At 41.6% G+C, this 14,566-nt stretch overlaps 1 protein-coding gene across 1 annotated transcript in view; it reads left to right on the top strand.

Annotated features, from left to right (window-relative positions):
* The window catches only part of Gnl3l (G protein nucleolar 3 like), a 33,410-nt gene extending 24,572 nt beyond the window's left edge, over nt 1-8,838 (top strand). The window contains exons 14-15 of the mRNA XM_031380494.1: nt 3,506-3,728; nt 5,880-8,838. Coding sequence (XP_031236354.1) covers nt 3,506-3,728; nt 5,880-5,962 — 306 coding nt within the window. The 3' untranslated portion in view covers nt 5,963-8,838. The remainder of the gene's footprint in view (nt 1-3,505; nt 3,729-5,879) is intronic.
* The last annotated feature ends 5,728 nt before the right edge of the window (nt 8,839-14,566 follow it).

Here is a 14,566-nt window from a genome sequence, read left to right as displayed (position 1 = left end):
GTCTAAGGAGCTCTTTCAAGCAAGCTTTCCCAGCCCTGGTTCCAGTCCATAGCACAGGCATCACCACCTTACTCACCCAATTATTCAATTAGCAGATGACTCCTTCCGTTGACTAGTATCCAGAATTCCATACACTGTTAGTCACCAAATCCTATGTTTATTCTTTACCATATTTCTTGAGACATAGTCAGAATTTATCATCTCTATGATTCCTGTAATCCTAGAGTATGCTTTAGGCCTCAATTTACCTGGACATATGCTCCATGGTTTCTTTTGTTGCTGTTTGAGACAGGATCTCATGTAGCCAAGGCTGGCTTTGAACACCTGATCCTCCTGCCTTCCACCTCCTCAGTGCTGAGATTACAGGTGTGCATCATCATACCTGGCTATTCTGTGGTTTTGTTCTGAACCTGTCAGTTCTCCTGCTTAAACACCTTTCCATGGCTTGCTATACAACACCTTCACAGCATCATATGATTCTGTTTTGTTGGCCCGGCAGTGGTGGCCCACGCCTTTAATCCCAGCACTTGGGAGGCAGAGGCAGGCGGATTTCTGAGTTTGAGGCCAGCTGGGTCTACAGAGTGAGTTCCAGGACAGCCAGGGCTATACAGAGAAACCCTGTCTCAAAACAAACAAACAAACAAACAAACCAACCAACCATGGTATGATTCTGTTTTGTTGTTATTATTTTCTTTTTCAAGACAGGTTTCTCTATGTAACAGCTCTGATGTACACCAGGCTGGTCTCAGATTCACAGAGATCCATCTCCCTCTCTGCCTCTCAAGTGCTGGGATTCAAAGGCGTGCTCTTCAATAGTTGGGCCATTCTTGATTGTTCCAGCATCTTTTTTAAAAATTATTTTTATTTTATGTATGTGAGTATACTGTTGCTGTCTTCAGACACGCCAGAATTGGGCATCAGATCTCATTACAGATGGTTGTGAGTTACCATGTGAGTGCTGGGAATTGAAATCAGGACCTCTGGAAGAGCAGACAGTGCTCTTAACTGCTGAGCCATCTTTTCAGCGCCACCCCCTCCCCCCGATTTTTTTATTTCCCATCTCTGCTCCTCTAAAGTTTTCATTTCAGACACATAGAAGGCATGATTACTGATGGGCAATAATATGGGAAGAGCCTATATTTAAGTGCCCTAAACTGTATTACTTGTTAGTTGATCAGAGAACCCTTAAACTCCATTTTGAAGGCCGAGTTCTCTGGGCTATAACAGGGCTCAAAGAGATGGTGTTTGGAGGGAATTGCTTGTGCTACTAGGTGACTGGAGTAGAGGTTGAAAAAGATGAATCTGGAGTTTGAGCATAGAATGCATGCCTTAAGTTTGACTTTGACCCTTAAGGCAACAGGAAACTATTGATGGTTGCCTGTTTTCATTTCTGGGTCAAATCTCCTCTCTAGTTTAACATATTGAAATAAAAAATTTTAACTAGGCAATATTTGTTTATTATTTAAAATTGAGAATGGACTGAAGGCTTCACAATGATAAGTAGTCTCTTATTTCTGTCCCCCACTCACTCTGTTCCTTCTTTGGAGACAGTCACTATTGTCAGACTTTGGGATGTCCTTTCAGACCTATCTTGTATTTATTTACATACACACACACACACACACACACACACACACACACACTCACACACACTCACACACTAGTTTGAGACAGGGTTTCTCTGTGTAGTCTTGGCTGTTCTGGAACTTTGTAGACCAGGCTGGCCTCAGACTTGCAGAGATCCACCCCCCACTGCCTCCCAAGTTCTAGGATTAAAGGTGTGTGCCAATCTATGCCAGACTGAGATAAAATTTTTTGTCAGTGTTGGGGATTGAACCCAGGGTCTCTTATATACTAGGCAAGCCATTTACCACTGAGCCACTTCTAGCCCCAAGTAACTATTTTAATTAAAATAGAGGAGGCTTTTCCCATTGTTCTGTACTTTACTTATTTCACTTACAAATTTGTTTAGTGATTACTTCAAGACCTCTTGTTTTTCTTTTTTCTTTTTTTCTTTTCTGAGACAGGGTTTCTCTGTGTAGCTCTGGATGTCCTAGAACTCTCTCTGTAGACTAGGCTGCCACGAACTCAGAAATCTACCTACCTCTGCCTCCTAATTGCTGGGATCAAAGGCGTGCGCCACCACTGCCGGGCAAGACCTCTTATTTTTTATGGTGACCTAATATCTGGAAATATTTAACAAACATCTCTTGTTGTCCTGCCAGTGAATGAGAATAGACATTCAGAAAGTAAGGGGTTCAGGTTGCCCAGGGAGGAAACTTACCTATAATCAGTATGTTGTAGAAGGTAAGGTGTGAATATGTGTAGTGTCAAGGATCACACTATTCCCATCATCACGTGGTGCTAGAAGTTTTCCATGTCTAAAGAAAAAAAAAAGTGCAAACCTGTCTATTTAAGGCTTCCTCCCCAAATAATATTTTTCACTGAGCCATAAGCCCCTGGACATAGTATGTTTCTTAGAAACTGACAGTACTCTGTCCCCTTTATCCAGGGCCCCCAGCAGACCTCCCCATTGCACAGCTTTCAAGGAATACTGTATGAGTATGCTACCATGTCTGCCTACCATGACAGGATCTTCATTGTGGAAATACCATAGAGTGTACTACCATAAACCATAAGATGCTCAAGGCAGGCCACCGGCACATATGTGGCCCATTGTTGCCTGAAACATGTTTATGTTACTGTGTATATGTTAGATTGGTACATGATACATAGTAAATGCTCTCTTGATATTTGCTTTTACTACTAACCTGTACCCAACACACAGATACCCTTCATACTACCCTGATGGGTAGACAACATGCTTTGGGTTAGCTTTAGCCTACTTACTTACTGAAGGTGCAAGTAAGTCTAACATTTCTTTGTTCCCAGGTTTGTCCCATATAGCTGGGCCCAAAGTAGGTGTTAAAAGTACTACCTGAGTAAGGCCTAGAAGGGTTACTTCAACAAAGGATCATTATACTATCAGTTGTCACTAATCAAATACTTTTTTTCTGTTTTTCTTTTTTTGAGACAGTCTCTGTAGCCCAAGCTAACGTAGAACTCATCTATCTAGTCCAGGCTGGCCTTGTGGCAATCCTGCCTCAGCCTCTTGACTGCTAAGATTACAGGTGTAAACCATCACTTTCTTTATCAAATTCTTGTAAAAGCCTTGTAGCCAAGGTGGTTGTGGCATATACCTTTAAGCCTTCACAGCTCTCCAGAGGCAGAGGTAGGTGTATTCAAGGCTAGCCTAGTCTACAGAGTGAGTTCTAGGACAGTCAGGGCTATTAAACAGAGAAACTGTCTTCAATAACAAGAACAGAAAGCTTTGCAGGCTACTCATTGTCACCTTGTTGGACAGATGAACAAATTGAGGCTAATGGGCCCACTAAGCATCAGTTAGAATATTGGCTCCAGATTCCTTCTTACCCATCCCTGTATTTCGTTTCTCTGTAGGAGTGTTTGGAGATCAAGACCTCACCATCATTGTTTTTCTTTCCAGATTGGAAATTTCACTGGCTATTGTACCAAACCAAGCCGTAATCAGATGGGGTGGCCTAAACGCAATGTGGACCACCATTGCCCCCAAAATAACCATGTAGTAGAGGTCAGTTCTGTGGACCGCCGCCCGATGTTGCAGAGGATCCTAGAGACAGACCCACTTCAACAAGGCCAGGCTCTGGCATCTGCCTTGAAGAATAAGAAAAAAATGCAGAAGCGTTCAGGTAAGGGTACCTGATCATTCCTGTGCTCTGGAAAATGTCTGATTGGGGCTAGAACTAGGTACTTTTTTTTTTAAAGATTTATTTATTATTATACATAAGTACACTGTGGCTGTCTTCAGACACACCAGAAGAGGGCGTCAGGTCTCATTATGGGTAGTTGTGAGCTACCATGTGATTGTTGAGATTTGAACTCGGGATTTTTGGAAGGGCCGTCAGTGCTCTTACCCACTGAGCCATCTTGCCAGCCCTGAACTAGGCACTTTTGAATAAGCATCTCCATATGTCTATCTTCATGGAAGAGTTAGAGAGATGGGGTTAGGAAACTCATGGACTGGCAAGTGGTTCTCAAAAATTTAGCTTGCGTCAATGTCATTAAGGCAGATCTCTGAGACCTAAACTTGCAGGACCACTGACCTTGTCTGTATATCATGTCCCCATTTCTTGGGAGCTTTCTGTCTGTTAGGTAGAATGCATATTATCATTTGTACTCTATAAATAGGCAGTATATCCAAAACCCAGAAGATACACAATAAAATCTCTTACGGCTTTTTGTCATAGGAAGCTGGTTAATTTTTTGCCCTTCTTAAGACAGATATATGGAGAAGTCATGCATTCTGAGTTTCTTTTCCACACAAATGCTTGTCACTGAGCATACAGTTTTTGTTTCATAATTTCTCCATTCTGTATCTTAGGAATATTTCCACATAACTATACAAATTGTCTCTGTATTAATGGCAGTCCTTTGTGTAGTTGACCCCTACAGGTCTGCAAGTTACTTAGAGTAACGTCCATATCTGTGGCTTCTGGACTACAGATTCAGTTAAGTGGAAATAAAAAACATTTGGAAGAAATTGCATCTCTTAGGGGCTGGAAAGATGGCTCAATTGTTAAAAGCACTTGATACTCTTGCAGAGGACCCAGGTTTGGTTCCTAGTACCCATATATGACCCACAAGTGTTTGTAACTCGAGTTTTAGGGCATCCAAGTTTTCTGACCTCTGAAGACACTTAGCATGTGATTCACATACATAGTCTTAGGCACACATACGTATACATAAAATAATCTTTTCAAGAAAGGGTCTCTCTGTAGACCAAGCTGGCCTCAAATTCAGAGAGATCCACCTGCCTCTGCCTCCTGAGCGCTGGGATTAAAGGCATGTGCCACTACATTTGCCTAAATACAATTTTAAAGTTAGAATAGGTGCAGGCTATGTTTCTTGTCATTATTTCTTGAATGAGACAGAGTAGCAGTTGTCTTGTAGTGTTTGTATTATATTGAATATGATAAGAAATCTTGTTATGCAGGAAGTTGTATGTAGGTTATATGAAGATACTACATTATTTGTAGTAAAGCTGTGGCTTTGTTATCCCCCATGGTTACTGAGGAGTAAGGAAACAGTTTTCAGTGCATTAATAAAGGTAAGTACTCTTACACCTCAATATCCATGGCTATAGTATAACAATTTGGGTAGTGTTGGTTGACTCCGTCATCTATTCTTTTTAGCTAGGCCATTTTATAGCTATCTTATACTGGCTCTACGGTGAGTCCTGGGAATCCAAGGGTGACTTGCCCTTCAACTCCAAGAGAATAGAGAGACGACAAAATAAACAGTGGCAGTGCAGAAGAGTCACTGTGAGGTCACACACAACAAGCACTTCTAGGGAGCTTAGCCCAGCTTGGAGATAGGACTGATCAGCAGAGGGTTCCTGGAGAAGTCTCAGGGAACCCCAAAGAATAAGTGTATCTTGAGGATGATACTGTGAGTGTTAAGCATTCAAGGTCAAAGTTAGTACTAGTGTGTACTCCTTTGCTATGAGTGAGTGATTGGGGGTGGGTAGGGGTAATGGAGGAGTGCTAAATTCACACAATAGAGGGAAGTTACTATTTTAGTACTCAGAAGACACAAAAATACTTGGAATCCTTCTAGTCTGAAACCATGAGAAAGAAACAATGCTGGGGTGATCACTTATAGGTGAATGGATCTCCCTATGAAGTTGACAAGTTTAATGGCCTATCTGGTTTGCTGAATGATCAGACGTGTAACTGAGCCAGTTGGGAGGTTGGTATGGGCCAAGTTAGTGATAGCTGGCTGTGGCAGACATGTTGGCTAAGCCAGCTACCCAAAGGTTGCCTGTATTTCTCCATGTACAGATAAAATCGCCACTAAGTTGTCTGACTCCATGATGTCCATGCTTGACCTCTCTGGCAACTCCGATGACTGTGCTGGTGACTGAGCAGCTGACCTTCTCCTCATACTGCAAGTACTGCTTCCTGTGGGATGGGAGAATCCAGATGCTTTTCCATTCTCCCTGATGTACTTACATAGTAGAACACCTCCATATCATGTATCTCCTGCTGCAGTGCCCTCCATTCTTATCAAAGGTCTGGAGCTGCCAAACCCCAGTACCCTCTACTTAATCCTTTCTGTCTTTGAAAATGACCTTGTGTTTGTTTTTGTGGTGCCAGGAATTGAACCTAATAGGTCCTCACACATGTTAGACAACTAACCATTCTATTACCAAGCTGTAATATTATCATCATCACCATCCATCATTATCATTGGGGGAGTCTGTTTACTCAGCCTCCCAAGTATTGGGATTACAGGTTTTTGCCACCATTCCCAGCTCCCACTGTGTTTTACAAGGTAAATAAAATCAGCAGACTCTTGGCATGGTGGCAACATACCTATAACCCTGACAGTCACTTAGGAGATTGGAGCTAGGAGGACTGTAAGTTATGGGCTAGCCTGAACTATCTGGCAAGACCCTTTCTCAACAAAACATCCCAAAACAAATAAGCAGAGTCCAACTGGGCACATACCTTTAATCCTAGCACTCTGGAGGCACAGGCAGGTGAATCTCATGAGTTTCAGGCCAGCCTGGTCTACTGAGCAAGTTCCAGGACAGCCAGGGCTGCATAGAGAAACATAGTCTTGAAAAGCAAACAATAAAACAACAAAAAGAATTTGTAATTATTATAAAAGCAAATAAGCAGAGTCCAAGTGCTGGCAGTGTACCTTGCACTCTAAATTCTGGTGTCCTACCCTGTGAGTTAGGCTGATAAGTGTTAACCTCTTGGACAGGTAAATGTTCTAAAGGTTAGACTGCTGAGAAACCTGGTGGCAGTGGCGGGGGAGGTGGCAGTTGTCCCTTGATGGGTGATCTTTTTTCGTTTTTTATCACCCTACAAGATCTCAGTGCCAAGGCTCTTGCCTATCTATTTTCCGAATCAATAGGTGGGTCCTCATCTGGGTGGCATAGGAGTAGAGAAGGACAGTGGTGCGTCTTCTGTCTGCGGAAGTGTCTGGGGATAGGGTAGAGGATGAAGATTTTAGAAGGGGTATACCTATCATAGTAAGTTGGAAAGCCATTGGCTGCAGGATGTTCAGGAAATGTAGATGGTACCTGTTTTCTGGAGGGTTGGGGCTGAGCACAAACTCTACTAAACTCTGAGAATCGGTTACCACCTTTAACTTTTTTTTTTTTTTTTGGTTTTTTGAGACAGGGTTCCTCTGGAGTAGCCCTGGCTGTCCTGGAACTCACTCTGTAGACCAGGCTGTCCTCGAACTCAGAAATCCACCTGCCTCTGCCTCCCAAGTGCTGGGATTAAAGGCGTGCACCACCACCGCCTGGCCACTTTTAACTTTCAATATATCCATATCAGGTAGGGGTAAGGCTCAGAAAGCTGACAGAATGTGCTCTTGTCAACACGAAGTGGTGGTGTGCTAGGTTTATAACTTGAGTCTAATTCAAATCTTATGCTAGCCTTTTGGTTTGCATTATTTTGCCTTCTCAACAAAGGAGCACCACTCTGTGGTGTTTTCTGTTGTCATATATTTAAAATATATTTTCTCTACTCTGTTTTTAAAAAATGGTAGTATTTTATGAAAAACTATGCTTTCTAAATCTCTTTAAATGATGTCCAACTTAATTCACTGATCTCATTTTAAGTTTTGCAAGACAATAGTGTATTAGAAATAAAAGCATCTAGATTATTGGGAACATAATCATGCCAAAATGAAATAGAACTAAAACCAGGTGGGTGGCTCACACCAATAGTACTCCAAGTACTAAGACTGCTGAAGCAGGAAGATGGCTGTGAAGCTGAGGCCAGCCTGGACTGCAGAGTAAGAGGCAGTCTCAGAGCAAAATGAAATTATGTGAGACTCTAGATATTCTAACTCTAATGTATCTCAAGGTGGGTGGAGGGGGGCGTAGCATGTGATGCACAGAGAGAGGGTTTCCCTTCTGGAGCAATGGCTCCACAGTTAAGAGCATCAGCTGCCCTCCCAAAGGGACTGAGAGAGGGTTTCCTCCATGTAACCCAGTGTGGTCCTGAACTTTTTAGCCCCCCTGATTAGCTTCCCAAGTGTTGGGATTGCAGCTGTTTCTTATCATGCCTGGCTATTTGTTCTTAAGACAATTTCTTGGGTCTTTACTCTCCACTTAAAAATCATTTTTATATAATAAATCTCATCCTTCATGATTTTAAGTTCTGTAAGTTTGGACACCTTTTAACAGGGTGGTCTGCCATTATAATCAAGAGAGAGAATTTTTGTGGCATTTTCCCCAAGCTTACTTCGTCCTCTTGTAGTATAGTCCTGCCCCCATCCTCAGACCCTAGCAGGCACAGACCTTTTTCCTGTTCCTTAGTATGAATGTCGTAAGTCACACGGGCTTATTTTATGGCATTAAGCTTTTAGCTTTTTCCTTTTAAATCTTACATTCAAGTTAGATGCAGTTGTGTAAGCTCTGATAAGTGGATAAAGTAATCAATCATTAACATAGGACAGAAGAGTTCTATTAGCTTCCCCTCCACCGTTCCTGCTATAGTTAAATCTTGTTCTCTCCCTGACAGTCATTGACTTGTGCTTTCACTTTATGGCTTGTCTTTTGAAAAAAAGTTGTAAGTGGAATTTAATAGTATGTAACTTTTGAGAATAATGTGTTATGAATTATAGATTTGAGATCCATATCACTGGATGTATCAATAGTTTTGATTTGTGTTTCATATGCTATTGTGTGGATATCTTACTGCTTATTCAACCCCAAGTTGGATGACATTCTTTACAGTTGAGGAGGAAGTTATAAATAAAGCTGCTAAAAATCCTTGTGTGAGACTGTTTTCATTTCTTTGGCATGACTACCTAGAGTTGGATTGCTGCAATACATGATAACTATATGATTAACAATCTAAGCAACTGCTAAACTTTTGTTCTTTTAATGCACATTAAAAATATTTTGCCTGCATGTTTGTCTGTGTACCATGTAAATATCTTCGGGCCCACAGAAGCCAGAAAAGGTGTCAGATCCCATGGGTTGAAATTATAGATGTTTGATTGTGAGCCACTGTGTGGTTGTTGGGAACTGAACTTGGGTCCTCTTCAAAAGCAAAGTGATCTTAACTGCTGAGCCATTTCTCTGGCTTCTAATGTAACTTTTAAAATTTATGTGCAAAACATTGGCTTTCATTTTGACATTATATGCACACACATGTGTGCATACTCACATATGTATATACACATGTACACACACATTACCTACCTGTTGATATCTTGGCTGGTTCATTAGCTTGTCTTTTGTAAATAGTATAGTAATAAACATGACTGTGCAGCTCCCCCTGTGCTCTGCTGATTTGGATTCTTTCAAGTATATATCCAAGAATTAGTATAGTTTTGTATGATAGTTGTGCTTTTTAAAGGTCTATGTGTGTGAGAGTGAATACCACATGTGTGTTTGTGTGTGTGTGGGGGGCGTGCCTGCAAAGCCAGAACACATCAAATTCCTTGGAGCTGGAGTTACAGGTTGTAATATAGGTGCTGGGAACCAAACTCTGGCCCTCTGGAAGAGCAGCAAATATTTGTAACTATTGAGCTGCCTCTCCAGCCCCAGTAGTTGAATTTTTAACTTTCTGAGGACTCTCCATACTGCTTTCCTTGGAGGCAACACCAGTTTCACTTCCCAAAAGCAGTGCCTAATGGTTTCTCTTTCCCCACATCCTCACCAGCATTTATTGTCCTGCATTTTCCTGATGATGGCTGTACTGGCTGGTTTTGTGTCAACTTGACACAGGCTGGAGTTATCGCAGAGAAAGGATCCTCCTTTAAGTAATGCCTCCATGAGATCCAGCTGTGGGGCATTTTCTCAATTAGTGATCAGGGTGAGAGGGCCCCTTGTGGGTGGTGCCATCCCTGGGCTGGTAGTCTTTGGGTTCTATAAGAGAGCAGGCTGAGCAAGCCAGGGGAAGCAAGCCAGTAAGTAACACCCCTCCATGGCCTCTGCATCAGCTCCTGCTTCCTGACCTGCTTGAGTTCCAGTCCTGACTTCCTTTGGTGATGAACAGCAACATGAATAAACCCTTTCCTCCCCAACTTGCATCTTGGTCATGATGTTTGTGCAGGAATAGAAACCCTGACTTAGACAATGGCCATTCTGACTGGGATAAGATAGATTCTCAACGCAGATTTAAGGGGCCACTTCCCCTTTTGGCTAAGGATGATGAACATTAAAAAGTATTGCCAATTGCTATTTCTTTAAAAATGTTTTCAATTTTTTTTGAGAATTTCATACATGCACTGTCAGATGTATACTTGGCAAAGGTAGTCATTCTGTTGGCTGTCTCAGCTGGTGGCTTCCTTTGCTGTGCAGAAACCTTTAAATCTTGTACAATCCCATCTATCAGTCTTGGGGAGTTACTTCCTGTTCTCTAGGAGTCATTTCCAGCAAGTCCTTGTCTGCATGTACCTTAAGTGGTCCCCTTCCCCCATGTTTCTCTAGTAGTTTCAGGTCTGACTTTAAAGCCTTTGATCCATTTTGAACTGAGTTTTGTGCAGGGTGGAAGAGATGGATCATGTTTCATTCTTCTACAGGCTATCATCGGTATCATGTTTTGAAGAGCTGTCTTTTCTCCAGTGTATATTTTGACAGCTTTGTCAAAGATTAGGTAGCTGTAGGTGTGTGGGTTTATTTCTGGCTCCTTTATTCTCTTCCATTTGTGTGTCTTTGGTAACCCATTTCGAGTGTGGTGCTAACATGGGATTAAAGGCATGCATGTACTACCATACCCAGCTTATAATTTCCTTTTTAAGGTGCTATGTAGTTTTCAGCAGTTGAAGTGTAATAGATAAAAATCATAATCTCAGCACTTGGGAGACAGGCAGGCAGATTTCTGAGTTCGAGGCCAGCCTAGCCTACAGTGCCAGATCCAGGGCAGCCAGGGCTACACAATGAGATACTCTTTCAAAAAAACCAAAACCAGTCCACCTCCTCCCCCAAACAAACAAACAAAAAACCAAAACAATAACAACCAAAACATATGTTTAAGGTACTTTTTTTGTTTTTTACCTTTTTTTGAGACAGGGTCTCATTTAATCCAGGTTGGCTTTGAATATAGCCAACTTTTGGATGTAAATTGCCTAAGTGGGGTTAAACATCACATAAAGATATATTTTTAGTTTTGGGGGCAACTACCATACTGCTTTTATAATGGCTGTACTAATGTATATTCCCACTAATAGTGTATAAGAGATCCTCTTAGGCTGGAGAAATGGTTTAGCAGTTAAGAGGTTCTGGTCTTCCAAAGGGCCTGGTTTTACTCCCAGAACCTCCATTGGGAAACAACCACTCCTGCTCCGAGGGATCTGATGCCCTCTTCTGGCTTCCTTGAGCACTTGAATTCATCTGTGCATTGCCCTCCCCCCAAATTTTAAAAATTAAAATAAATAATAACTTTGAAGATGAGTTTCTTTTTCCCTGTATCCTCTTTAAAACTTGTCTTTTGACAGTTTTTCCCCTTGGTTTTTGAGACAAGAGTCTTTTCTATGTAGTCTAGGCTGGTCTTAAACTTCTAATAATCCTTCTACCTCTGCCTCTTGAGTATGTGGATCACAAGGGTGTGCCACTATGTTTGGCTTCTCTTACCTTTTTTATAGTATTCATCCTAATATGTGATATCCTATTGTGATTTTGATTTGGCATCTCTTCATTATAGCTTATATACTTGGCCAATTTTACTTCTTTTTCTTAAACAGAAACTTACTGGGCATGGATTACATTCCTAGTACAGAGTTAGGCATATTATACCAAGATGAAAAGACAAGTTCTGTGCCCCCAGGAAGTTCTTGGTCTACAGTGAAAATACCAGTATGGTTGTTGCTACAACAGAGATTTCTGCAGTCTTCGTAGCCTGGGATACGGAAGGCCTAACTTGGCAAGGGGAAGGTTTATAGGAGTGAGCTTTTGAGCTGAAACTTGAAAGGCACGTGAAAGTCCTGCTAGGCAAACACAGAGCAGATCCAGGCCAGCAGCTCATTTCTTGAGCAAGAGATACCATTTTTCAAACAAGTGGTATTTTCCTCACTTTTGTTCAAAATGGATCTAGGTATGGATTTAGAACTAGACTAGACTTTTTTTATTAGGCCTGAGATAGAACTTGAAGTTAGGAAATATGATGCTTCCAGCTTTGTTCTTGCTTAGGATTGCTTTATTTATTAAGGACTGTCTTGAATTTTAGTATTTTTTCCTAGGACTTTGATAGCAATTACATTGAACTTACAGATTTCTTAGGGTAGTATGGACAGTTTAACAATACTAATTTCCATGCTACCTGAACAAGGATAGCTGTCCTTTTATTTGTATTTGTATTTTTCTTTTCCCTTTCTTCCCCTCTCCTTTTTTTACATTGATTTTTATTATTATTATGACAATTTAAATGTTTTGAAAAGTTTTTTTTTTCTTTAATTTTAGGTGTATGAGTGTTTTCCCTACCTGCCTGCATGTATATACTGCATTCGTGTGTGGTGTCTACTGCCCATGGAGGTCAGAAGAGGATGTTGGATCCCCTGGAATTATGGTTGGTTGTAAACCATTATGTTTGATCTGGGAACTGAACCATGGTCCTCTGAGAGGGCAGCAAGTGGTCTTAATGGCTGAGGCATCCAACTCCTATGTTGTTATAATTATTACATTTATTTTATATTTTATGAGTATGAGTGTTTTGCCTGCCTGTATGTTTGTGTACAATTTGTGTGCTTGGTGCCTGTGGAGACCAGAAGAGGATGTCAGGTTCCATGGAACTGAAGTTCCAGATGGTGAGTCGCCCTGTGGGTGCTGGGAATCAAGCCTTGGTCTTCTGGAAGAGTAGCCAGTGCTCTTATGAGCCATCTTTCTATGCAATATATTGAACATTTTCATCTCCTCTCCCCCAAATCTTCCGATGACAATCCTCCCATCCCTTCCTACCCAACTTCAAAATTTCCTCTTCCCTTTTCTCTCTCTCTATTCAGTCGTGTTTGTTTCCAGCTGGTCTCAGGAGTCTTGGGAGCAGGGTTTGCTCTAGCATGTGGTCACCCTAACCAGGGGTCACAGAAGCAAAACTGACTCTCCTGGCAGCTATCACATGCCAATGGCTTTTCAGCTAGTGGTGGGATTTTTGTGCCCACCTCTACATCTCCATTCTGGTATTTGATCTGGCTTAAGCTTGAGCAGGACTTGTTCTTGCTGTCACAGTCACTATGAAGTCAAATGAGCAACTGCCATGTTGTGGTTTCTTTGATGTTATTCACCATCTGGCTCTAACAATCTTTCTGCTTCCTCTTCTTCCAAGGTCTCTTAGCCTTGGGATGGGAATACAGTACAATATGTATGTCCCATTTAGGCTGAGCACTCCAGCCTCTTAATAGTTGTATATTTGGGTCTCTGTGTTAATTGTCATCAATTACATGGAGAAACGTCTCTGATGAGGATTGAGAGATGCTTTGACCTGTGGTGTGATGGCTATTCTTGACTTCATCTGTAATTAACTAAGATTGTAATTAACAAATCAGCTGAGTATTCCTGTGGAGGCTTTTTTCTTAATTAAATCATTTGAATCACTTTCAGTCTGAATCTTCTGAGGTGGAAAGAAAAATTTTAAATTCTGATCCTTTGAGGTGAGAAGATAAACATTTTCTCTGAGCTACTCCTTCTGCAGGGCATGGAAGAAGGAAGGTTGCTCCTTGCCTGTTGGTTCTTGCTGGCAAGTTTGTTCCTTCGCTAGTTTTAGAGCATACTTATTTTTTTTTTTCATAACAGGGTTTCTCTGTGTAGCCCTGGCTGTCCTGGAACTCACACTGTAGACCAGGCTGGCCTCGAACTCAGAAATCCGTCTGCCTCTGCCTCCCAAGTGCTGGGATTAAAGGCGTGCGCCACCACTGCCTGGCTAGAGCGCACTTCTTTGGGATTCCAGCATATACTGAAGACCAGCTGAGACATCCAGTCTTGTGAACTGAACAACTAGTAAATACTTGGACCTTCTGTAAGTAGACAGCCGTTATTGGACTAGCTAGACTAGAGCTTGTGAGTATTTCTAAGAAATCGGTGTGTGTGTGTGTGTGTGTGTGTGTGTGTGTGCTGTGTGTTCACAGCTGGGTGGGGTTATTACTTTTTTCTTTCATCGGTATGCATGGCAACTTGAATGCGCAAAGCACCATGAATGCTAGTCAGTTGGAAGGAAGCTTCCATGTGAGTACCAGCTTGAGTCCTTCATGTCCTGGGACTCAAGTATTTCTCGAGCAATAGGGTCCTAACCATCAAGTCCTAGAGTAGCCAAGAGTATTTGCAGTAGCCTGTAATGCTTAGGGAAGGGTATCTGTGTGACCCCATTGACTAACAACTCAAAAAGGCTTAACATATTCCAAGTGCTGGAGTTTTTATTTATTGTATAAGGCATCTAGTTGGGGTACTGTCTTCTACCATTTTTGGATGGTAACTCCATAAAACCTCTTTGTATATGTATATATTTTAGAAGGCATCTGTAGTATTCTGTTTCTATATGGTGTTTTCTTTTTTTAAGGTTTTTTT

Source organism: Mastomys coucha, chromosome X (assembly GCF_008632895.1).
Source record: "Mastomys coucha isolate ucsf_1 chromosome X, UCSF_Mcou_1, whole genome shotgun sequence".
In the NCBI taxonomy this organism is placed as follows: Eukaryota; Metazoa; Chordata; class Mammalia; order Rodentia; family Muridae; genus Mastomys; species Mastomys coucha.
This window is presented reverse-complemented; position numbering and strand designations above follow the sequence as displayed.